At 41.2% G+C, this 24,396-nt stretch overlaps 1 protein-coding gene across 8 annotated transcripts in view; it reads right to left on the bottom strand.

Moving 5' to 3' along the window:
• The window catches only part of tmcc1a (transmembrane and coiled-coil domain family 1a), a 52,021-nt gene extending 27,933 nt beyond the window's left edge, over nucleotides 1-24,088 (bottom strand). Inside the window, exons 1-4 of one of the 8 annotated variants that reach the window (XM_042491593.1) lie at nucleotides 24,027-24,088; nucleotides 22,901-22,981; nucleotides 11,116-11,165; nucleotides 8,963-9,872 (exon numbers count right to left, since the gene is read on the bottom strand). In XM_042491593.1, the coding sequence (XP_042347527.1) occupies nucleotides 8,963-9,634 (672 nt within the window). In that variant the 5' untranslated portion in view covers nucleotides 9,635-9,872; nucleotides 11,116-11,165; nucleotides 22,901-22,981; nucleotides 24,027-24,088. Of the gene's footprint in view, nucleotides 1-5,781; nucleotides 6,027-8,962; nucleotides 9,878-11,115; nucleotides 11,166-22,900; nucleotides 22,982-24,026 lie in introns of those variants that run through there. The other 7 variants (XM_042491595.1, XM_042491596.1, XM_042491591.1 and 4 more) reach the window with 7 other exon arrangements.
• Nucleotides 24,089-24,396: the final 308 nt, after the last annotated feature.

Below are 24,396 nucleotides of genomic sequence, written 5' to 3'. Positions count from 1 at the left end.
TGCCACAGGTTCAGCCAACCGACGTCTCATAACATTACAAGCCATAGGTCTCAGAATTGCTGTAAACACTTAAAACAGTAACACCTGAATGTGTTGATTAGTGGAAGAAGAAAAAAACAGAAAGGAAAGAGAGTCCATCTCCCCACAGCGTTCAGGCAGACCCCCACTGCATATTCGGACAGTGCCAAAGTAATAACTAATGCTAAAGAGAGTTAATTGCTGCAAATATCCAACCGCACTTGCATAGATTATACAATATAGACAATACCAAACTACAGCATATGGTCAAAGTGCCTGAGCCCTCCTACAATTTGCCTTCACATGTGCATTTTAGTTAGTTAGTTTTTCCTTTCCTTTATCAATGACAGCGATAATATACCAGTATTTGAATGCCTTGACTTTTACACTAAGAATTATGGCAAACTACCCACTACAGTCGAATTTTATTTAAAGTTCAAGAAAATCCACTCCTAGAAGTTTCTAATTTGATCTTAACAGTGATGGTGATTGCAATATAAGCACACCCCTAAAACCAATCCACCATTGTTAGCACCTCTATCCAATCAAGTGTGGGAGCCTTTAGGCAGCACTCTCCATTACCACCACTAAATCACTAAATTAAGGGGATATCTATCAGGAGAGAGGCGTTTGATCTCTCCAGTAGAGTTTGGAGACTTGTTGAATCTATGCCAGGGAGCTCTGAAGCTGTTCTTATGCCCCATGATGGCCTAACAAACTATTTAGTTTAACAACCATTTGAATACTACCAAACAAAGTATGTGAACAAAAGCCACAAGTAATGTAAGGATGGAGCAGGGAAAAGTACAGGATAAAGGGCCAGAACAGGAGATCCATTGTGTGTAATTCACAGGCAATAATGGTGTTTGTCCTCCTGATCAATGACTGTCTCCTTGCCACACCTACACCCACACATTGCTACCTGCACTATAGAATACAATGTCAATACAATACAATGTGAAAAGCAGGTTAGGTAATATTTACAAGTCATAAAAAAAGAGCGAAAGAAAGGAGTATTTTGTTTGTCTGAGATGAGTGATGGAAGAGAGAAAACAGGGAGGGAAAATGACTTAAGGGGAGATACGACGGCAAGTACAGGAGATATTACACAGCAGAGAGGGGAGAATAACACACTTAAGAAAGAAAATGTTTTTGGTTCTTCTCCGAAAGTCATTACAAAACCACAAGCCACAGATCTGCCAAACCCATTAGCCGCATTACACTACTTCCTCATGTGACTGTCACGTAATAAGGTCTTATTGATAACGCAAACAACTCTGAAACACATAGTCATGATGGAACAATGACAACAGCTCATACATGCACAGTGCCTGAAAAACAATTTGCTCTGGGCTGGTAGTTGGCAAACACAGCAGAGGGGTGACATCACCTCCAGTGTGGACTAAGAGCACATGCTTCATCATCCCCATGGCTTGCTCGCTTGCTTTCTCGCTCTCTCTTCCTCTCAGCTCTAAGTCAATCGAAACTCAGTTGTTTGATCATACACAGGTCTGACTGCGTGCTTCTGTGACTGTGTTTATTGTGACCAGAGGGCAATCTGCTTTGGCAGTGCTTTGATAGGACTTGATAGTTATCATATGCATCCGCAGCACTGGTTGTATATAACTGAATGTGACCTGGCAATATCCTGCATTTGTCTTCTGCCGCTTCAAATAACTCAATGTCACTAACTGAGTTTCAGGACGAGCAGCAGTGTCCTGCTGCAAAGGGCAAAAACGCTTTCATCAACACACAGCCAGTAGCCTGGGGAGGCGAGAGACGATGAGAGAGCAATGATGAGGATGTTAAACTAGCAGGGACGGAACAGGCCTCAGGGGACCAGGTGATGTTCGGCACCTCCCACTGACACTTCTCCTCACTGCTCTAATACAGGACAGCACCAGTGGAATTACAAAAGAGGACAAAATCCTTCATGAGTGAGTCTGCGTTGTCAAAAGAATGCAGACATGAATTCTGCTTGTTATAAATCCCATTAATGGAAGCCATTAAGTGTATCATAAGTACATGGTTTAAATCTGACAGCACAAAACAAATCCCTCACAAAACAGTTGGAAACTGGATAAGATGGAACAAAATCTCTTTGTATAAAAGCTCACAACCCCCGAATTTATGTAGAGTTTGAGGCCCTGTTAATGCAATGAATTTTTTTAATCCACCTAACATTTTTTGAAACAAACCCACTTGCATTTTTAAAAAAATCCTTTTTAAAGAAATAAGTAGCAATAATATTTGTTTCACGCTCCCCTTAAAAAGAGTATTTCACAGTATGTCATTAAGGACATGCTTTAATATTTTTTTTTAAATGTATTACATTTCATTAACCCATATTCAAATCCAAATCTATTATATTGTGTGTTCAATCAATAGACTATATAAAGATGGAAAACCTGTCTCCACTTCCTCCCACTGCATGAAAATGACGCCAAATTATCGGGCACTGTTATCTTGGATGTTATTTAGAGCCAGAGTAGGCGCAGCAGTGATCGTCGACCCAATCACATGCAGTGCAATAGATTGCGGCACACAGAGTGGCACACAAAGCTGTCAATCATGATGTCACACGGCCCCTTTTATAGCATCAATAACTAATTAAAAGCAATCTTACAAGAAAAACAAATATTTGAACAAACATCCGCGCAATACGAGCAACCTAAAATGGCAGAAACCATTTTGGGGATTGTTGTTGGGGACGGGCTTTATGACCTATACTGCAGCCAGCCAGAAGGATCAAAATGTTTTGGCTTTACTTTAGGGGAGCTGTCATGCTGTCCATCTTTATACACAGCCAGTGACACAATCCTATGGCCAATACAAACATGATCAAATTAATTAAATTAGTTACCTTATGATATAACATAGCATTTTTCTCATCTCTTTTTACTAACTTGATCTCATATGATGTTGCTCTCATTAATGATGCTAACTAGGTTTTAAACACTGGCATAATGGAACTCTTTCATTCTCTAAGGATAAGCCAGATTAATGGCACAATGTCAATGTTTTGATTTGATTTCACATTACAGATATACATTCATTCATCCATCCATTATCTGAAAACACTCATCCTGTTAAGGGTCGTGGGTGGGCTGGAGGCTTAGTGGAAATTGGGCAAGAGGCAGTTATAACCTGTACAGGTCACCAGACTATCACAAGGCTGACACAGACAGACAACCATTCACAGTGACATTCCCACCTACTATAGGCAGTTTAGAGTCTCCAATTAACCTAACCTGCATGTATTTTGACTGTGGGAGGAAGCTAAAGAAAACCCACACTAGTGCGGGGAGAACATACAAATGCCACATTGAAAAGGGCCCCAGCCGGCCAGCAGGTTCAAACCTCAAAGGTATTGTGAGGCTATACATTGCAACACCATGCTGCCCGATAAAATTAATCTTGGGCACTTCAGACATTCTGAGACCGCCCTGAGAGAGCTCCTTACTTCGCATAAACGTTTATAGCAAGGAGTCCTAGCTTGGGAGTGATTTAGGAAAATTCTTAGAGCTCCAGTGAATAAAGAAGGGACAGAAACTTTTATCTCAGTGAGGAGTTGAGCTTGACCCCGTTGTTAGGTATGAAGCATTGTTTTAACAGATGTGATTGGTTGTCACAGCCACTGCCTTCTGTGAGCCTGCAATGTGTGCACACCAAGTGAAAATGTATTGAACTGAGTCACGATATGAGACTATAAAAGAGCTTTTTGTGTGATCAAACTGATGTAACGCTAACATTTCTCCCTTTTCAAACATCTTAATAATGTGATCACTTTAATTTCTGGCGTTATATCGTTACTGTGTTGGGTAGGAGATGTGGACAAATCTCTATTGAGGTCGACCACAAACAAAATCCCTGCACCATCTAATCTAGAGTGTTTCATTAACTCACTGTCATCCAGCTTTTGGAGAATATTTCTCCTACCAATATTTCTTTAGCACCTTAAAAGTCCTCCTTACTCATGACAGTTTTTAACATGAGGGCTAAGATGCTTTGTGAATAACTTTTATCTTTGCTAGGACCAAGTCTTAACTTTTATTTTTAGAAAACATAATTCCAAGAATTTCCTTAGAATTATGATGAATAATGAATTTTTTGTGCTAGAAAACTTTGTGAACATAACCACTGGAGACAAATCCCAGACACTCTTATGTGTGATTCAGTACTTTTCCACACATTATCTACTAAATAACCTGTTTAATTACCATGTATTTTAAATATTTTTCACTATTTATTAATCTATGTCATTCAATGCAATAAGTTCACTTCAAGAAGTTGTAATTATGAAAACAAGATAACGATAAATTAACATCAAAATGTAAAATATATTGCACTGCTCAAGATACTGAGCTCAAAATAAATAAAACATAATGCAGACATTTAACATCAAACTACATTGTTGCGTTCAGGTCTGCATAGGATGCTATCTCTAACATGGAAACCAAAATATGGTGATAGACAAAGAAAGACAAAGGAGGCGCAGGGAGACAGGTGGAAATGTGGAGATGAGGCCTGGGGGAAAGACATGGGGTCATCTAGCCAAGGTCAGTGAACCTTTCCAGACGGGCCCTAGAGGAGGTTATGTTCTCCAAAGACAAACACAGCTTCAGTCTCTCTCTCTAACAAAAAAATCTGTGGTATGAGAGGACTAGCCTCAAGGCTTGGCTTCTGTTTCATCTCAACTCAGTAGCTCATTTCCCACTAGAGCCTCCTCCCTGGTTCTTTCCCCATCTCCTGTCTAAAGCAAGTTTTCCATCCTGACACTAAAAGTTTTACACCTTGCAGCCCTGCACTTCCTCAATCTGTTTTTACTCCTATTTTATCTCCATCCCTACAAGAGAGACTAGATCAGCCTCCACCAGTCTGGGATCAGGCCCTCCAGTCTGCTTCTGTTTGCCCATTTGTGCATGTGCATGTTGATGCTTCCAGGCATATAAATATCCACCATTACTCCCAGCTGAAGATGAACAGGGAGGGTGTAGTCAGTCAATCAATTAAACAGGAGCTAATTGTAATTAATCCCACAGGCTGAGCACCAGCTGCAGAACAGCAGGCTCTCAACAGACCTAATGCTGAGTTATAAAACAACCCCTCTACTCTCTTTAACAGCACTACCCCCTGGGGATAGCTATATCAAACCCATGGACACTTTTAGAGCACATTTAACTTGCCTTTTATTGAAAATGGGTCATAAGTGCTCCCCAATCAGCAATAATCAATCGTAATGTTTACCAATAATTACATCCTCTGGTGACAGCTACTTCAATCGATCTGCTGCTCTTACTGCTATGGCACAAGTTATAGTTTAACAAAAGTTGAGATAAAGTGCAAAAACGGACCACTCAAGTTACTGTATGGATCAAACTACATGAAAGTAAACAGAAACTCGGAGGAAAATCTCTGTAACCAAAAAAACAGTTGATATGCAGAAACTGTGCAAACAATGTTTTCTCCGCAGTGTGTACATTGTTTCTGCAGCTGACAAAAGAGTCAATCTTTACTATTTTGTCTGCTGTCCTGAACAAAGAGCTAATCAAGCAGCACATTGCACAAACTCTTGACACATAACCAAATAGCTGGAAGACAGAAATATGCAAAAAGACATGCAAAACTATACCACAAGGTTTTACCACCAGCAAAGATTCGAGGCAACTGCGCCTTTTGCCTGAATGGAGCTGAGACGGGAAGACACAGACATATTAAGTATACCATACATAAGTATAGACAAGGCTGTGAGTTTGAGCTTACCTTGGAGTACTGTCTACGAAGACTGAAGCGCTGCACCATCCTGACTGACTGACTGAGGTACCCACAGCTGGAACCCCTGCTCTACTCCTCTCCACTGATATCCCTCCAAAGTACACAATGCCTCACATAGTACATTTTACATTCACACAAACACACACACACACACACACACACACACACACACACACATTGAGGGTACACAGGCTACCCTCCTCTCCAAACATCCATGAGCACACACATTTCTAGTCCACAGTGCTTTCCTCTACTATGCAAACAAAAGTGAGAAGAGAGAGAGAGAGAGAGAGAGAGAAAGAGGGAGGTGAAAAAAGGGAGGGAGAGCAAGCAGAGATAAAGACAGCTCAGCTGTGTTGCCCTCTACTCATATTCACAGTGATCCCCTGAGCTCTGTCTCTCACAGACAGTCACTCACACAAGATGCTCACACCACATGGCTATCAAATGATTTCCAGAACACACACACACACACACACACACACACACACACACACACACACACACACACACACACACACAGACACACAAACTATTTGCAACACAGAAAAAATGAGGTCTTCCAGCCACACATGTATACACACCTCCACATCCTCTTCTCACACATTCACACACCATGCATCACACACAGCCGGCTCTCTCTCACTCATCGAGGACGAGGCAAGGTTGCTTCCTGTCAATGAGCCGAAGGGTGGGGTGAGGAAGAGAAGGAGGAGGTGGAGGAGGAGGAGGAGGAGGAGGTCGAGGAGGAGGAGGAGGAGGGACCAGCTGACTGTCTATACTAACTCTCTCCAGGGACACAGGGAGGGGGACAAGGGAAGGAAGGAGAGAGAAAGAGGAAGAAAAGGCGAGGGGAGCACTGGGGGGAAACTGCTGAAAAAAAGAAAAGAAAAAAGGGAAAGAAAAAAAATCCATACACACACTCAAATGAAGACAAGCTATGCAGCCATCGACCTCCACTAACAGCAGGATGTCACACACCTCCAAGGTCGACCACATTGTTACTATGGCAACCCAAGCAGGGCGTAGTTCTAGGCTGCAAGTTTCAGGGTAACCACGGTGACTGCTTGGATGACCTGAATGACATTGCTGTGTTGCCATACTGAGACAGGGCTGTGTTGTTAGCTAGAGATGAGCGAGACAGGTTATCATCTCCGCCAAGGGCGAGTCACAGAAAGGTTGATGGTCGTCTATCACAGCAGCAGGACTAATGGAGCACAGATGTCTGGCTCTGAGCTCTGCCCCGTCATCCCAGGTGAGGTCACTCACACGGGACTGAAGGGGAGCTGATTTCGAGGATGAAGAAAAGGAGAATTTTAAATTAAGCACACAGATTGAAGCTGTCAGTTATCTTAAGTATAAACGCCTACTGGTCTAGACTTTCTGCCCATTGCTGGACTGAGAAACAACCATCACTCCATCTGTGACACACTGATACTGAGTCCTTGGCATGGCTTATTTCATTAACCCAAAGACAAGTCTTGTCTTCAACAAACATGAGCTCATAATGCAAACACAACCTCCACATGAACCAAGCCTAGTGCTGCTCACAGCAGGTTAGCTGATCTGACAGTGACCTCTGGTGGCAGACAGGACTAACTGAAGTCTGGTGGTAAGGTGGTTACAAATCAGAACCTGAGCTAAAAAGATGAGATTGTGAAGGGCTGTGAGGTTTAACCAATACACTCACACACACACACACACACACACACACAGAAACACACTGTGGTCTATGGCAATCAAATGTTTTTCAAACAGACTACAGACTACTACATAAACCAATGCTTACCCAAGCACAGGACTGCAGCATTTCTTCAAAGCCTGGGGGGCTTTAAAATCACTTTTAAAAGACAGATTCACAATTTTTCCATTTTTTCAGGCGGCTATATGCACATTTAATACGTGTTTTTTCATTCCTCCTGTCATTCAGTAACACAAAGAAAAACTAAATACTAAAAAAGCTTTTGACATTTGACTGGCATTTGATTTGACTTACTCAGACTGCCGAAAACTCGTATTAGCTTCAGATTAACTTTGGAAAGCATTTTTGCACAGAATGAGGACTGTGGTGTTTGTCCCCATCACTTACATTAAAGGCATTATAGGAAGGGATCTCTTAAGCCTCACTTCCACTGCACAAAAAAAACCTCTCACTAACATCTGGCTGTTTTATGCAATGGGAGAGTGTACAATCTGCATTCACACCAGGGTCAAACGACAATGCAGCAGTCATGGGCATTTATCGCCTCTGGCGACCAACGCATTGATGGAAACACAACGCTCAAGTGAATGCGCTAATTTCAGCTCCTTAACCAGCGAGATGCAATGATGCGCCAACACAAATAACAGTCCATGTCCTCCTGAGCAGCGCTAAAACATCGATCCAAATGAATTCGTAACAAGTTTGAAAAAGAGACTGAAAAGGTAAGAGACATAAAAAGAGAAATAGCCACCCTAAAGTTTTCACAGACCTCTGTCCATGCTGTTTTGTAAAGTTTAACTGTTCTCTGACCTTTGACGTTGAAACTGACACCAAAATGTACTTCTATGGATGTTTTTGTGCCCAGATTAAGCTCCAGAGTGAGTGTTGCTTGCTTTTTACACTGCTCTCTGGTACAGGAAGTTACGGACTCGGACTCTGAGTGAGATGGAGGCAGCTGCCTAGAGGAAGAAAGGCTTTGCCCAGTCAGACTCTGAGATAACATTATCTTCTGCCTTCTGCTTAGAAGCAGTGAATTTACAGTTCTCAGCAACTTGATACGACAGTGTCTGGAATAAGGAACAAATTGAATATTTGTATTTACCATCCAAATCCAATTTGACAGACATATTTCTGAGGCAAGTACAGCCCTAAACAGGAGGAATGATTAAAGTGAGGGAAACCTGTATTAGCCTTCATTTGGGCACTATTGCTTTAAGACAGACTTGAAAAGTTGTGTCCTATCCTTTGACACTGCTTGTGTGTCTTATTTGTTAGCAAACTGCCCCGTAGGTATCTGACAGCAGACCTTCTCTTAGCATTCACAGCCAATAAATGTTACATCAGCAGCAAGGTGAACCTCAGCTTCTGACTGACGGTTCACTGACAAAACAAGGCCTGGCACCAGTAAAAGGGTAACATTGATCAGCCTGTGTAGTTGTAATATAATTCACTGCTGCTGTCCCTTACCCTGTCTGTCTCTTCTGTGGACTGGTACCCCGATGACAGCACCACATCGCCTCCAGTATATCCAGGTGTGGGGCTGCTGGGAGTGGTGTCAGTGGTGGAAGAGGAGCGTGGGCGGCTGGTGTGCTGCTGTGGATCGTGGGTGTTGCGGCGGTGTGGGGCCTGGGGGCTACCTCTTAGGAGAGGATCGCGCTCTCCACTCCCAGATCCCGAGCCTTTGCTGCGGCGGCTCTGCAGGCTCGTCCCACGCCTCATCATGCCCACAGTGGCTGAGCCCTGGCCAGCTGCGGAGGGAACCACAGGAGCAGAGAGGTGGTCAGATTCAGGACAGCAGGGCCCTGAGGCGTTCTCAGGGGCGGAGGGGGAGGTGCCACCTGCTGACACTACGGAGGAAGACGAGGAGGAAGATGAAGACGGGATGGTGGAGCGAGAGAGGGAGAGGCGTTTACGCTGCTGCTGGAACAGCTGTTTCAGTCCCTGGCCAAAAACCCCCATGCTCTCCCTGGCGTTTTGGCTCATCTTACTGAAGGAGGGGTGCTCTGACTGGGATGAGGCCCTCCTCAACCCCGGGCCTCCTGCGCCTCTTCTAGCTCCATGACCTGAAATGGGGCCCACCCCCCCTGACTCCTTTTGACTGTCATCCCTCTGCTGCATGTGGTCCTCCTGACTTCTCATGAATAACAGGGAGGAACTGTCCTATCACACAGTCAGCTAATACTTCCCTCTCTATCTGAAAGACATGCGGAGGGTCAGACGAGGACAATGACTGAAGGCGAGACAACTAGAAAACAACAGAGTACAGTGGAAGTGGAGATGGGACTGTCTGATGGAGGGGTAGATCAGTTCAGTGGTGGTCAGATGGATGAATCCAAAGAGGGAGCATGCATCTTTGATTCAGGAACAAGTAGCCATGCTGGTCTAGCACAGAGAGAGAGGAGATGGATTATGAGAGGCTGGAATGTTGCCTAAATCCAGTGGCATAGAATCACTAATTTTCATTTTCAATTCGCAGCCATTTGCATCTTTGAAATTTCATGCAAATGGTAGAAAGTGTGAGTGCACAGTAATCAGACTGGAGTTTTACAGTCTGCAGGCGGCATAGCATTAATCTGCATAAAAGCACCACACAGACTTGAGCAGTTTCACCGTAATACGGTATACCAGGGTATTTAGAAATCCTGAAGGTGTGTTTTTCAATAAATAAAGACAGGCGCTCCTATTTTATTATACTCATTGTATGTAGTGCACAGCACAAGAGTACCAGAGCTCGGCCTCTCCTAGTGGAAAATGCAGTTAAGCTAAAAGAAACCACAACACCTAGTGGTAGCCAGCAATGGCAGAGACTGTAGGGAATACCGGCATGTTTTATCTATCTCGGTGAATTAAGGATTAATTTTGATCAAACCGGAGCTTACTAGATTACTAGCAAAAGTAACCAAGATAGTTTGGATGAGTTTTAATTTACTTCTGTCGAGTTTCAATGAATTGTGTTTTATGATATGTTAACTGTGCAAGTAAGCCTCATCAGGCTACAGTGACTGCAAGAAAGTTTAATTCAAAAGGTGTACAGTTATAATTATCTGTCTAATAAGGACAATGGGTGCAAGAATATTGTTTTTCTTAAAATTTTGTGGGTTATTTTTGTATATTTCTTAGTCTGAAAAGCTAAAAGTAAGTAGCACACTACGAGAGAGCATCATGACACAGACTTTTACCGTCACATATCGTATACCCAGGTGAAATTTAGGAAGGTATGAAGGTATAAAATATTATATACCGCCCAAGCCTAGCACCAAAATGAATATGTGATTGTAATTTAAAAATAATGTAGGATAAACGCTATCATTGGCAGAGGATGGTATGAGACAGCCTGCCTCCATGCTAGATATGCCAGGCCTCTGAATCATTCTACATTCAAACAGGCCAGTATTTCATGAACAAATTCAAAGCAATTAAGGAAAATAAGCTGGACCCAGGTTTATTAGCATCATGTAACAGTCGAAAAACAAGGCAAAAATGAATTTGAAAGTAAGCAGGTACATGCAGGCAAAAAAATAGAAGTCAGAAAGGCACAGGAGGAAAAGGAAAGGATGCAGAGATAGAGCAGTGAGAGACAGAGAGAGATAATGACTCACACCAGAAGAAGAAAAACCCACCTACCATCAGCCCAACTGTCGGCCTAGCGTGACTGAGTCTTGTGGATGACCTGAGAGGAATGAGAATGGATGGAGGGAGCACAAAGACAGAAACTCAGAGTCATTTTTGAGATTCAAAACTTCAACCCTTACTGACCTCAAGATTCTCAAACAATCAGGCATTTCATCTATCATTCTGTTCTCCATCAATAATCATTTTCACTCTGAGCTGCGAACATGCTGTGCGTACAGTACATGCATGATGTTGTTTAGCACAACTTTGTGTGCAGGTCCCTTCAGGGGCTCATTTAGTATCTCCAAAGACATCCCCTCCTTATCCTGTGGCGGTATCAAGACACGATGGTTTCCGCACTAGAAACAGCATGCAGTGTCACAAACACAGAATATAGTGCGCAAATGCATCCTGCAGCCTTGCACACTGCCTGACTGACTCAAACCAACAGTGTGGACACCTGATAACACACAAGCTGTCTTCCTCAAGAAGGAAGCTTATTGGTGGAGCAGTGATCACCTCAGAGATAGACCCACAGACAGACAGGCAGGCAGCCTGAGCCTCCCTGCAGCATCAATAGCTGCTCCCATTGAGAGCAGCAAAACAAGCGACAGGCAGGAACATTCAGAGCCCTGAGGAGGGACAGCTACACACTCAAACTACACTCTTTCAGCTACACTGTGAGGTCATGAAGTGTAACATAAAGTTGGATGGACAGGAACACACACTGACATACACACACTTCTTGTAAGTCCAAGAGTGTAATCTATGCAAATGAAGCTGAGACAGGCCTCATTCACATTCGTATGAATACAATCAGCTGTTCAGTTTTACAGTGGGGGACACGAGCATAGAGCTCCTTGCAGGTAGAACATAGCTTTAACAATGGCCACACTTTCACTGCAAAGAAAAGGTTCATTTATTAACATAAAGGATTATTTTACTTTCTCCACAAGCTGATCTTATATCTGACCTTGTTTTATATTTTCTGATCAATAGGAAGATTCAGACCAGCAGATACGGATGTGCTTAATTCAGAGGCTCTGTGTTAATATAGTGATGCCCATCAGTGCAATGTGACTGTAGCCTGCCAAAGAGAGAGAGCAGGTGTTGAACAGGTTCAGTCACCTGCTAACTGGCTGCTGCCTGTGGCTGTTGAGATATTGTGCTGTCAACCATTGGCAGGGCCTTTCATACTAATAATAACACAGCTTCAACTTGGTATTTTCACTACAGCTGACCCGAATGCTTCAAAGATTCGATCATTGCCATGGGAATCAATGACATTGTTTTGCTCTTGCTTTCAACTAATTCCAATTTCTATTTATTTTTATTGCATATTATAGTTATTGATTTCTATATTTATTTCTTAAAAATGTGTTTTACGCTATTTATGTGTTTTTACGGTTTATACTTTTTTTGTTTAATACCTCTTTTTTCTTTCTATTTCTTTTATTTGTTTTCCACCTCTGGCCTGTCTGCAACATATTTCCAGAGTTATGGTATCCATGTTCAGTATAATGATTTTATTTTAATTACTTAATTTTTATATATAAATATTTCTATACATTGTGAAGTTTTAAATATTAGCACTCTCGCATGTACATCACTTTTGAGCTGCTTTTTATGTATGAAATATAATTATTATTACAATCAGTGTCCAGTGCTGCTGAAACTCGGACAGTTCGACTACATATGGCATGCTTATAGATCTGTTACCAAGATGCCGAAAACGTCCAGTGTCTGGAACCTATTCTTTATTTCTAGCTATTGTGGTTATAATCTTTGACCTCACATTAACACAGAGACTAATTGTCACCATATTTTAGGTGCACTAATGAAATTAACCCTCCCACGTGTGTCAAAGCTTCAATTAATCAAGGATATTTATCACTGAAGTTTTGATGCCCAAAAGCTGTCATTCAGGACAGCCCAAGTTTTTACTAACTGCAACTGAACAGTGATGAAAGGATAGGAAGTTACATAATTCACAATTATGTTGCATATTCTAAACTAAAACTCATCCCTGAAAATATGACATTAAGAAAAATCTGCTTGTAGTAACTAAAAATAATAAGTAACAGAATACATATACATGCACACACATACATACATACATACAAACACACACACACACACACACACACACACACACACACACGCACACACACACACATAAATATTGCAAAGTCTTATTTAATATGACTGAACATCCATCCCTTTATTGACGTAATCTAATTAATTGTTTCTGTTCTTTCCCTCTTTCCCTGCAGGAATAAATAAAAATGGTTTGCTATCAACAGTATAAAGTTTTATGTGATATGAACTGTGACCTTAGAAAGTGAATAGTCACGCATAAACATGTCACCTAATCAAGTATATATGCATTCTGGATTATGCATGCATGTATTCACACTCGCACTGAGATAGTCAGTAGCATTTTCTGGCAGTCACGGTTAAGTGTAATTGATTATGATGGAGCCCTGTGCTGTTGTTTAAGAGCTGGTGAGTACAGGGGTAAACCTAAGTTAATCCTGTCCTGAAGCTGAAGCCTTGTCCCGACCCCAGTGCCCATCCCTCCCTCTGTGTCTATAAATCCCCTCCTTCATCCCCAGGCTGATCCCGATGCTGGATTGGATGTTTTCTTGATTGCCTATGGTTTTATATTCAAACTAAATCCTCTTTCAGGAGTCTTTAGAGGACAAAGGTTTATTGTCAGACTTGGTGTGTTGATGTGTGAGCAGTCTTGCATCTTTGTTTAATTTAAGCAAGGCTTGTCGTTCCACCTTGATAAGGTGATGACGCAAAACATCCCCAGATGGGTCTTTGTATGAAGACTTTCCAGTCAAGACCCAAATTACTTTCTTTTACCACATTATACTTCTCTGACAGTGCACCAAACTGCTACAAAAAGAGCAAGCCCCCAACACTGAAACATTAAACAGTGTTTGCTTATGACAATTGTAAAATGTGATACTTTGGTTACTCTCTTGGAGAAATGTTCCCTTTACTTTCTCCTCAGCTTAACATGGTAGCGGATGGATGTATTTTGTTGTATTTAAGCCCTGTCCACCACAGAAACACATCAGCGATTATCAGTGATTAACAGGAGTCCGTGACAGCTGGGATCCACAGCCTCAGTGACTCAGCATCTTTCTCAGAAATGTCACAATACTGTCAGAGGTGAATTACAAACGGCCACATGGTCAATGGCATCACTGGAACTGTGTCACCCTCGCTCTTACCCTTGTATAAATACATACAAACACGCACACAAACACATACGTCCTTGTCTTTAGCTCTGTAAGCTCATTCCATTCAGCTGCCAGTCGTCCAGCCCTGCTGTCATTGTCTTTGGCCAGCTAAACTAGAGCGATGGTGAAAGCTCAGCAGAGCTCTGGCACTGGCAGACTGGGGGAGAAAAAACCTCACACTGACAATTTGGGGAGAATTGGAGACTGTGACAAGCGAATTAATATGACAGATCCAAGATTCAGTATCATCATAAATAACTACAAACAATCAGCTTGTTTCTCACATTCCAGGTTTCCTTACTTAATTTAAAGGAACAATGTGTAGGGTTTAATGATATCTAGCTGTGAGGATTACAGATTGCATCCAGCTGAAACTTCTACCAGTAAGAATTCCTTTAGTGTTCATTGTTCGGGAGATTTTTACCAGGAGCTGAAATATCCGCAAAACTCTCTTCCTCTCCAAAACAAACAGACCATGTGACTTAAACCTATAAAAACAGTAAATAAAGCAGTTTCATATAATAAATCAGTTTTTCTCAAAAGCCATTTGGCATGCTGGAGACAGGACCCTAACCCAGCACCTGCTAACATATGCTCGCCATTTTTCTTTGATAACTTAAGGTCCTGACATTCAGGAGGTTTTCATTGAATTATCCACAGAGGTCTCGTCATCTCCAAAACAAACACAACAAATTTAAACTGGTAAACACACTGAAAAAGCAGTTTTCAGTATCAAAAGTTTTTCTGACAATCTTGTTGTGGAGGGGCTGATAAATACAGTGGCCAACATGTAAAGGTGAATATCTCTATCTGCAGCCAATGTTTGGTTTGTTTGTTCTGGTCTACTGTAGAAACATGGCAGCGCAACATGGCGGACTCCGTGGACAAGGACCAGCTCCCTCTGCTGATAATAACACCTCATGCTAAGGTCACAAAAACACAGTGTTTCTTATTTTCAGGTGATTATACACTAATGAAAACTTGCTTATTATATGCAATTCCATTTCTGTCAATACTGTCACTCTAAATCATACACACTGGACCTTTCAACAAGCTCTGCCAAGTGCTAGTATTTAACAACGGATTACAATATCACAGCTCCCTGATGATGTTCACTTGAGCTCTCTGGATGGAAAACAGCTGCAGTTTTATTCATGTGGCACTAAAGTGTTTGAAATCGAGTCCATTATCATTATTGAAACAAAGACGACAATCAATGGTGATTATTTAAAAAGGAGATTAAGCCCCAGAGTTATATTGGTAAGAGTGACAGCTCAAGTGATAAAGCAGACCTTGTGCAATCTAGCACAACATGAGATAAATTATGTATCAGTGAGTGTAAAGTACAGGGTTCCAATACATTTTCATGGATAATATTACAAAACTTTTCCATGACTTTTCAAGGTGCCACAATATTTTTTTTTTCTTTTCCAACTTGCCCGGCATTTTTCAAACATATGCAAACTCTGTTCGAACAAAATTCCAGCTAGCTGCCATACATGAATCTAAAGATAGAAACGCAGGGAGAAAATAAACAAACATACATAATAGTTAACAAATTGTTGTCACACCTCGACATTTATTAGAGCGACGACAAGCTGACAGCTGCAGAAATTAGCAGTTATGTTAATCTGGTAAAAGATTTCTCTTGATATTTGATTACACACAACAAAATGCCATGACTTTTCCACAACTTTCAATGAATTTTACTGATCCCATGTCTTTATCAGGCCTTGAAAATGTAATTGAGAAATTCCATGACTTCTCCAGGTTTTCTATGACTGTGGGAGCCCTGAAAGTTGCATAGTTTTTTCATGCAAGTTTTGCAATAGTTATAGTTGTTCCAGACCAAATATCTGCTCAACAACCTGAGCACTGTTTCTTTTTGATTGTTCCATTGATTTCTACACTTAACATAAAAAAGTTGGGTACTGGGCTTGACCAACACAAGTAGGGGTCAATCTGGCCCTTGCTCTTTGACACTGAAGCAGCCATGTTGTTGTTCGTTGCTGAACATACAGTCAGTTAACTCAAAATATGGCCATAGCTTAAACAAGCCCATGCTGTGTTTCCAGAAGAGTCTGAGAGCTGGCATGGAATAGACCACTCTTTGTTCCCTCTGAGCCACACACAGGCCCATTGCTGCTCTTTGTGCTGCGCCTCTTTCACTGACAGACACACATCAATAAGAGGGGAATTAGGCCAGAGAGTTCTGGCCGCGATGTTTGTGTGTGAGCACATGCACAAATCTGTGTGTGTGTGTGTGTGTGTGTGTGTGTGTGTGTGTGTGTGTGTTTTTATCAGACAAAGACAGAGAAGGAAAGAGAAAGAGAGAGATAGCGGGAATTATATTGTGTGTAAATGTGTATATGTGTACATATGTTTGTGTGTGTTTATGTGTGTTGTCTTTGACTGATGGAAACTGGACCATATCTCATTCAGCAGCTGCATAATGACAGCATAGGCAGGAAACAGGAACAATCGTTATTGTATTTGTGTGTGTGTATGTGTATGTGTAGCGGGGGGGGGCAGAGAATAGCACAGTTGTGTCAGCTCTGACAGTGCAGGAGATGACTTCAGCATACTGCAAAGAGTGTGATAAGAGACACAACTCTTTGTATCAGACAGGGCAAGTAAGTGAGAGAGGAGAGATAGAGAGTTACAGAGGGAGTGAAAGAGGCCAGACTGGATCAAAGGCGTCCCGTCCACGGCGTGTTTCGCCTGGCCGTGTCGGGTTCAGCTCGGGCGCTCAACACAAAGTGTGTCTGAATGAGGAGGTGAATGGCAGGTAGTTCCCTGACAGAGGCAGGCACAACGCCCTATTGTGCAAGATGAAACCCACGGGGAGGCCCTGGTGCCAGAGTTGCACTCAGCTTTCCAGGAACAAGACAAACCAGAAAAAAAGGCCTAATTTACTCCTACACATGCAGACATGAAAAAATGCATGTGTGTTTTCTGAATGACCCCAGACTGTCAAAAATTGAAGAATGAAAAAATGCTGCCTTTAACAGCTGCCAAGATGGAGACAGATTCACGCCCATATCAGTGTTAAGCTGCATACACTTATTTTTTAAAATATCTTTAATCTTAACAAAAAGAAAAGAAAACATACTTCTTATATTACATTGTATTTCTGTCAATATATTCACCACATTATGCACACTGGTCCGTTAACTAAAGTAAAATCTCAAACTGTGGATGTGGAAGTTACATAATATTTCAGATTTTATTTTATCTCTTAGGCAACAAGAGCCACTGCCATCTGTAACTATATCCCTCGTTACCACCCCCCACTCATGTTGCTGTGAAAAAAAGTACAAAATGTTTCTGACAACAAAAAACAAATAACATACTCGACACACACATACAAACACATAAAGGGAACAACATGTGGTATACAGGGTGTGATGCAAGTATGAATCATCTAAGACTACCTAACAGAGTCTGCAAGGTGGGAGGCTGCAAAGACAAAGCAACAAAGAGACCTAACTTATTTTATTTAATCTCCCCAGCAGAGCTGTTATGTTGCTATTGTGGTTGCACATGAATGCAAGTATCAGGTAGGGCTGCACAGTTAGTTGAATTATTATCAAAATCTTATATAAAATTGCAGGAGCTGCAGTTTTTTCTAAAGGTAAAATGCATCACAACATACCAATTTAAATGAAGCATTACTGCAGAGATGGCTTAGCACACAAATCAGATGCTAAACATAAGGGAATACGCTAGTTTGGTACAGACCCCAGCAAAACTCACATCATCATTTTTAGATTTTTTTCAGTGAAAATGAAATGCAAAAAATTAAATTTCCATTAAAATAACAACGTACAATCAGGCTAGACCAGAAATTACTGACTGGGTGAAGCTGATGACTGATAATGCTTCCATTGAATTGATGGTAGCTAGTTTAGATGATACATATAGTATATAAAAGATGTAAATAGGTGCCTACACATGGAGGTGTACTCTTGTTTATTTTATTTTTTTATTTTTTATTTTCAATTGCCGTCACTCCAAGTTAAGGATATGTGGTAACTGTAGTATGTAACAACTGATGATGTGCTCCGTTATGTTAAAACAAATCAGATGCTGAACATAAGAGGATTGTGTATATATATATATTGGTATATGAGTTGCTATTTTTATTTTTGTTTTATATATATAATTTTTTTAAGATGTCTGTATTGTGTATATTTAAGTGTTTGGTCTTTTTTCTTGAATTTTGACTTATCCATAAACTTGAATCAAAACTTAGATGACAAAAACAAAAATAAAAATAGCAACTCATATCCCAATCACAATATCTGCCAGAATAATCTTTTTGCAAATTGTGCAGCCCTAGTATCAGTTACAGTTTGTACTGGGGGGGTGGGGAGTGAACAAAGATAGCAACAGAGAATTCAAACATACAAAAATAATTGAAGACTGGCTGCGAGTCATCAGGCTGCACGTTAAACATTTTGGAAGGAGCTGTACCTTTACAAGGGAAGCCTTGTTTAAAAGCACATCTCTGCATCTGTGCTCAACACCACAGCAAGTGTCCTAATGAATAATTCACCACATGCACGGAACTGACACTGCTCCATGTTGACTACAGCTATAACAACACTCAGCGCAGACCTAATGTGTCTGTGCTGATGGAGAGTGGTGGTACTGAGGATCTCATTCTCTTGCTGTTTACTTTAAGGACAGATGTTCTCAAAGGGGGTTTCCAGTGGACAAGGGGAGGAATTAGTATAGTATGTAATACATTTAAAGTCTTGCAAAGTGGCTTTCATTTACTAACCTGATAGGTGTTTAACAGTGGCCAGGCAGACTTGGCCAGCATAGCTCGTATTCCACCAGCTCTGGCAAGGCATCATCAACTGTCAACATGCTGGAAACCACCTACACACCAGCTGAAATCTCATACCAGAGATTGTGTTAAAGGCGCACAGCCATAAGGAATGAGACAGGGAATGCGTGTCAGGGTCAACACACACTGTGTGCGACTGAGGAGAGAAACTTGCCCTGTAATCAGGCAATAGGACATCTGGCTCTTTGTGGTGCCAGCAGGTGAGAACAACTTCATGCAGTGAGATATAAATCATCTGTATAGTCACCTATTTAAATAACCCTTCAGTCAGGTCTTTGAGCTCAGGTAACCAGACACCTCTGCAGCCCAGTAAGGGGATCAGCAAATCCAAGCTGTGGTCTTGAAGCTTTTTCTATGAGCATGATATTGGGCTTGACACTGAGACCACAGGTCTGCAATATCGTCTACACTCTCGGAGAAGATTAACGTGAAATAAAGTATTCCTCCTCCCGACCTCCAAACTTTACAGTTCTGTATGTGGCATTCAACCATTAATATAGCAGCAAACCATTATTTGCTATGTAAAGGTATACTGGAGTAAAGGTGTCCTGAATTCAAGCTACCTCTGTGTTGAAAACCGAGCTTCTCTGTAGTTTGTTGTGGTTAAGCCAGGCTAAGACTACAGAACTTTTGCAACCATTTTTTCCCAATTCAACCCGCCAGACAATCAGAGGAGAAACCTGGTATAGGATCTATGTTTGGTCCATATTATTACATTAGAGGTTAACAGATCCAGTCTTAAACCTCTGAACTGCTTGCAGTGTCATCTGGGCTGCTCTAATAATTTCAGCATCAGCTCAGCCACCAACATGTTGAGAACCATGTACAGACAACTTTTACACTCAGAGTATTTAACAGCCACTCATATAAAGCTCACCATCTAAACATAACATGGAAACACATTTAAACAAAGGGGCGATCAAAATAATACAGTTTTGTGCAGAAGGCAATGCCAATATATTTAATAATAATAAAATAAATAGTCCTGCTTCCCTGAAAAAATTATCTTTAAAAGTTGCTAATGTGGTGATTCAACTGGCCAAGTTAGACAAATCAAGTGGGTATCTTGCAATGTTACAACCTCTTTTAATATCCTATGTGAACCTATCCTTTAATACTCAAACAAGGACCACAGCTTTATTTTAAAGTGCAAACTCTTGTGACGCTGTGTGACCCCGACTTCTTTTCTGCCTCTGTCTTCAAACAGGAAGGGATCAGAGGGAAGCAGGCAACTCGTTGCCACTAGAAACTACAGCTTTTATTAAGGAATTTCACCTTCATTCTGGTCGTCAGTCCTACTGGAGAGAATAAACCCAGTCTGTCCACAGTTACAGGAGAAGCAGGATGGTACAGCCAAATGTTTTACTTGTACAGGTTTCTTGATGGTATTGGTAAACAAAAAACCCTGATTACTGCGGAGAAAAAAAAAAGATTTTAGTCTTTGGCATCTCAATTAAGTCTCACAGTAAAGTCCTGCTGCAGAAGGGCAAAGGTGAGACAGAGAAGGGGACAAGGAGAGAGGAAAAAGAGTGTTTCCGCTCTAAAATACAACACTTCCTCTTTAGTTATGGCTGACCTTTGGTTGAGAGCACAGAGCCAAATCACTGCTCAAATGATGCTGAGATTGTTTTGACTTAAAGGACTACAAAACAACAGATTATGTTTTGAATCTCTTATGAAACATTTTACGTCATTTGTTTGGGAGAAAAAGAGCAATGAAATTTACAGCAAAACCATGACTTTACTTACGTTACTTTTGATTTTTATTTCATTTTGGTTTATTTAATTTTCAGGTAATATTCCTGTTACTTTTTAAGCTAATTTCCTGCTAATTTCTGTGCCATATTTTGTTAAGTTGCCCATTGCTTTCTTCCCATGTTTTTGAAAGAAGTAAAAGCAATTTGCTCAAGTTCGAAGGGGTTGAACACACCTCACCATACAGACAGATACAATGGTGATTTATGATTAAGTTGTAAAACTTTGCAGATTTTAGACGTTTACATGATTTGAGCTGATAAGCACTTTGGTTTGGTCAATTCCCTTGTCCTGTGGTCAATGTCACTGGTAACACTAGGATGTACATATATAGCCTCCTGCGATACAAATTTCCGTCCAGGTGCCTTCACCAATCAGAAGGTCTCTAAAGCAGCACCGATGACATGATCCCTCACAAACTTCCCACTCACAAGCACTGCCAGAGGTACTGCTGCCAAAAATTGCAGTAACTGTCCTTCTCTCTACATTACACAATGTTTTCATCTACAGCAGAAGGGAACCCAGCATTTACAACCTAACAAGAGAAATGTGTTTGTTTTTCCTCACTTCACTTATTTATTTATTAGATACAAAAAATGATTGTGTAACACCAAATAAAGGACCCATTCATCTATCCTTTATAGAACTGAACCTATTCAGGGGCACAGGGGGCTGAAGCCTTTACATGGCATACATTAGGTGAAAGGGTGTGGTTCATTATGGACACAGCAGAGTCTGTAACAGGGCTAACACATCTGCATAAACTGACAAATGCAGTCGCATTCAAAGTGACACCTAAAGGCAGCTTGCAGCTCATTTTTATGGACAATTTACCAAACCTGCAGAAATCGGAGCAATCCAGAGGAGATGTAACTTATTTAACCAAACGTTTTACACCGATCATAAAAACAATTGCCACTAGAATATGGGACAGCAGTGTTTTTGGACATATTACTGTCATGCGGAACAGTAAGTCTTGCAAGACAGAGTTGTTTCACTTAACAGTCTCACTGTTATGTATTTTATAACTCAACCCTCATGTGTTTATGGCCAAATAGACACACATACCTTATTATATTTAATGTAAACGATCAAAAGATTGCTCAATATGAGACCTGATATCAGAAGACAAGTAAAACTTCACTGTACGGTATCTTACATTTTCACTTCAAAAGTGTTTTGTCTCTAAAATATAAGTCTCTAGCAACATGGTAAATAAATGAAATCATCACATGTGTAACCTTAACGATAATCCAATTCACATCATCTTTATGATCAAGTGTCTGCAGCTCTATGTTGTGAAAAATGCTGGCTTCCTGTACACACGGCCAGTTAATCAGCCTCTGACTGTGACAGTCGGGTGAGCATATAGCAAACTGTGATAATCTTGTGATCTGATCTGGAATAAGCACATCTTCACCACATCCAGGCTGAAGCATTACATGAAGCTGATCACAAGTCAGAGGAAGAGGCAACTCCATCTTTGGAGACCACTGAGTTCTGTTTTGTAAGCACCGTGCACGCAAACACACACGCATATACACAAAAACATTGCACTCGTACAAAGACTCTCAATTCTAAGCTCAGCTCCTAACGGGGAAGGCACAACGTGAGTGCAGCGGGAGAGGAGGAGGAGGCGGAGGAGGAGGGCAGCGTCATCGTGGTGGTCTGACTGTCGGAGTGAGACATGAATGGCTGCGTTAGCAATGCCCTGAAGGGGCAGCCAAGCTCTCAGCCACTTAGCAGAGTATGCTGAACAGATAGTAGGGATACATCATGTCATACCGGACACTTCAAACCCGCTATATGTATGCATGTGTGTGTGTGCACATACACACACACACACACACACATATATGATCACAGCTGGAGAAAGATATGGAAACAGTTATCACACTGGATGAATAGAGTAAGAGGGTGAAAACAAACCTTCAGTCCATAATCACGACACTGGAGTGGATTTCCTTCATTGCAGAGGAGGTGACAACCTGCTACATCAGGCCCACAGGTCTTCAAAATAAAGAAAAAGAAAAGAAAAGTGAGATGGAAACAGTAATCCTCTAAATGCTTCCTTGGCACATAGTACTCTCTGCATCTCCCTGCCTGTGTGTGTGTGTGTGTGTGAGAGAGAGAGAGTGTGTCTGTCTCCCAGACACTGATAATAATAGGTTTCGGGTAGAAAAAAATGCTCTGTAAAAGTACTAGGCATCAGATCTAATGAGGCTGCGGATGTCCATCCTTACCGGGCCATGAAATGTCTTTAGCCCAACAGATTGCATTAGTCAGTTGAGACTTAAATAAACCCTGTTTGAGGGTTTATTCAAACTTATGTAGGTTGCAAGCAACTGACAGGGCCCTGACTAATACCATAAGACATGAATATGACAGCATCATAGCATATAAATACAAATTTTCATCAATTATTGGAGCTAAACATCTATCATCACAAGTTGTATTTTGCTTAAGAGTCCATAACAAGCTAACAAAGTCTGAAAACTAGAGGATAATGTGAAATCAAATATTTCCAGAAGCCACGAATATTAACTACTGCTGCTGATTATTTCGTGCAATTAGAAAAACCTGTTGTACACAATAGTCGATAACATTTTAATATCACCAAAAACAACCGCATAGTAATGTCATGACACAAAAGAAGTTAAAATAGAGCGACCATTGGGAAAGTTAAGTTGAGAAAGGTTAACACATAATGTACTTTACGCCTTGCAGAATTAAGTAATAACAGATGAGCCTTCGTGTGTTGTAAAATTACGCCAAACACTGTGTATAAAGCTAAAGAAAAACGTTGAAATGTTAGTTCAGACCGGCCAGGGTTGTCAGTGAGTAGCAGCAGTGTGTTAACGGACTCAGGTTGACAGTCCCGTTAGTGTGTCATTGTACAGAGCTGCTAATACGATGAAACATCTAACGTTACACCGACACTCTAACAGCTTTTCTTCGCTACACCGAGACACAGCACGCATCACACACGGGCACAAACTGACGGTAAAACTCCCCGAAAAAACACAAACTAACTAAAAATATATTTCACACTTACACGGGTGATAGCAAACTGTTGGAGCTGACACAGGCGTTCAGCGAGCGGCACCCCTCCTCCGAGTACCGTCCGCCCCACGGTCTGCTCTCCCTGCCAGCTCTGACGTCATGACGCACAACGTAAGCTAAATAGGAAGGAAACAAAGATAGTTGTTGTAATGGGAAGCCTCACTCGATCGTTTAAAAGCCAACCTTTTATCAATTATTACTTTTACTTTTATGCATAGAGTGAAGTCAGGTAATTTGCTGATCTAATAGGTGTATTTTGGAAAGTAATATCACCATCGCGGATGTATTTATTATTGTTGAATATCCACATGAAAATATAGATATATATGTGAATATAATTGTTAACATCTCCTCTATGTTGA

The sequence above is a fragment of the Plectropomus leopardus genome, chromosome 8 (assembly GCF_008729295.1).
Source record: "Plectropomus leopardus isolate mb chromosome 8, YSFRI_Pleo_2.0, whole genome shotgun sequence".
Classification (NCBI taxonomy): Eukaryota; Metazoa; Chordata; class Actinopteri; order Perciformes; family Serranidae; genus Plectropomus; species Plectropomus leopardus.
The sequence above is the reverse complement of the archived record's forward strand: the minus strand, read 5'-3'. Positions and strand labels throughout refer to the sequence as shown.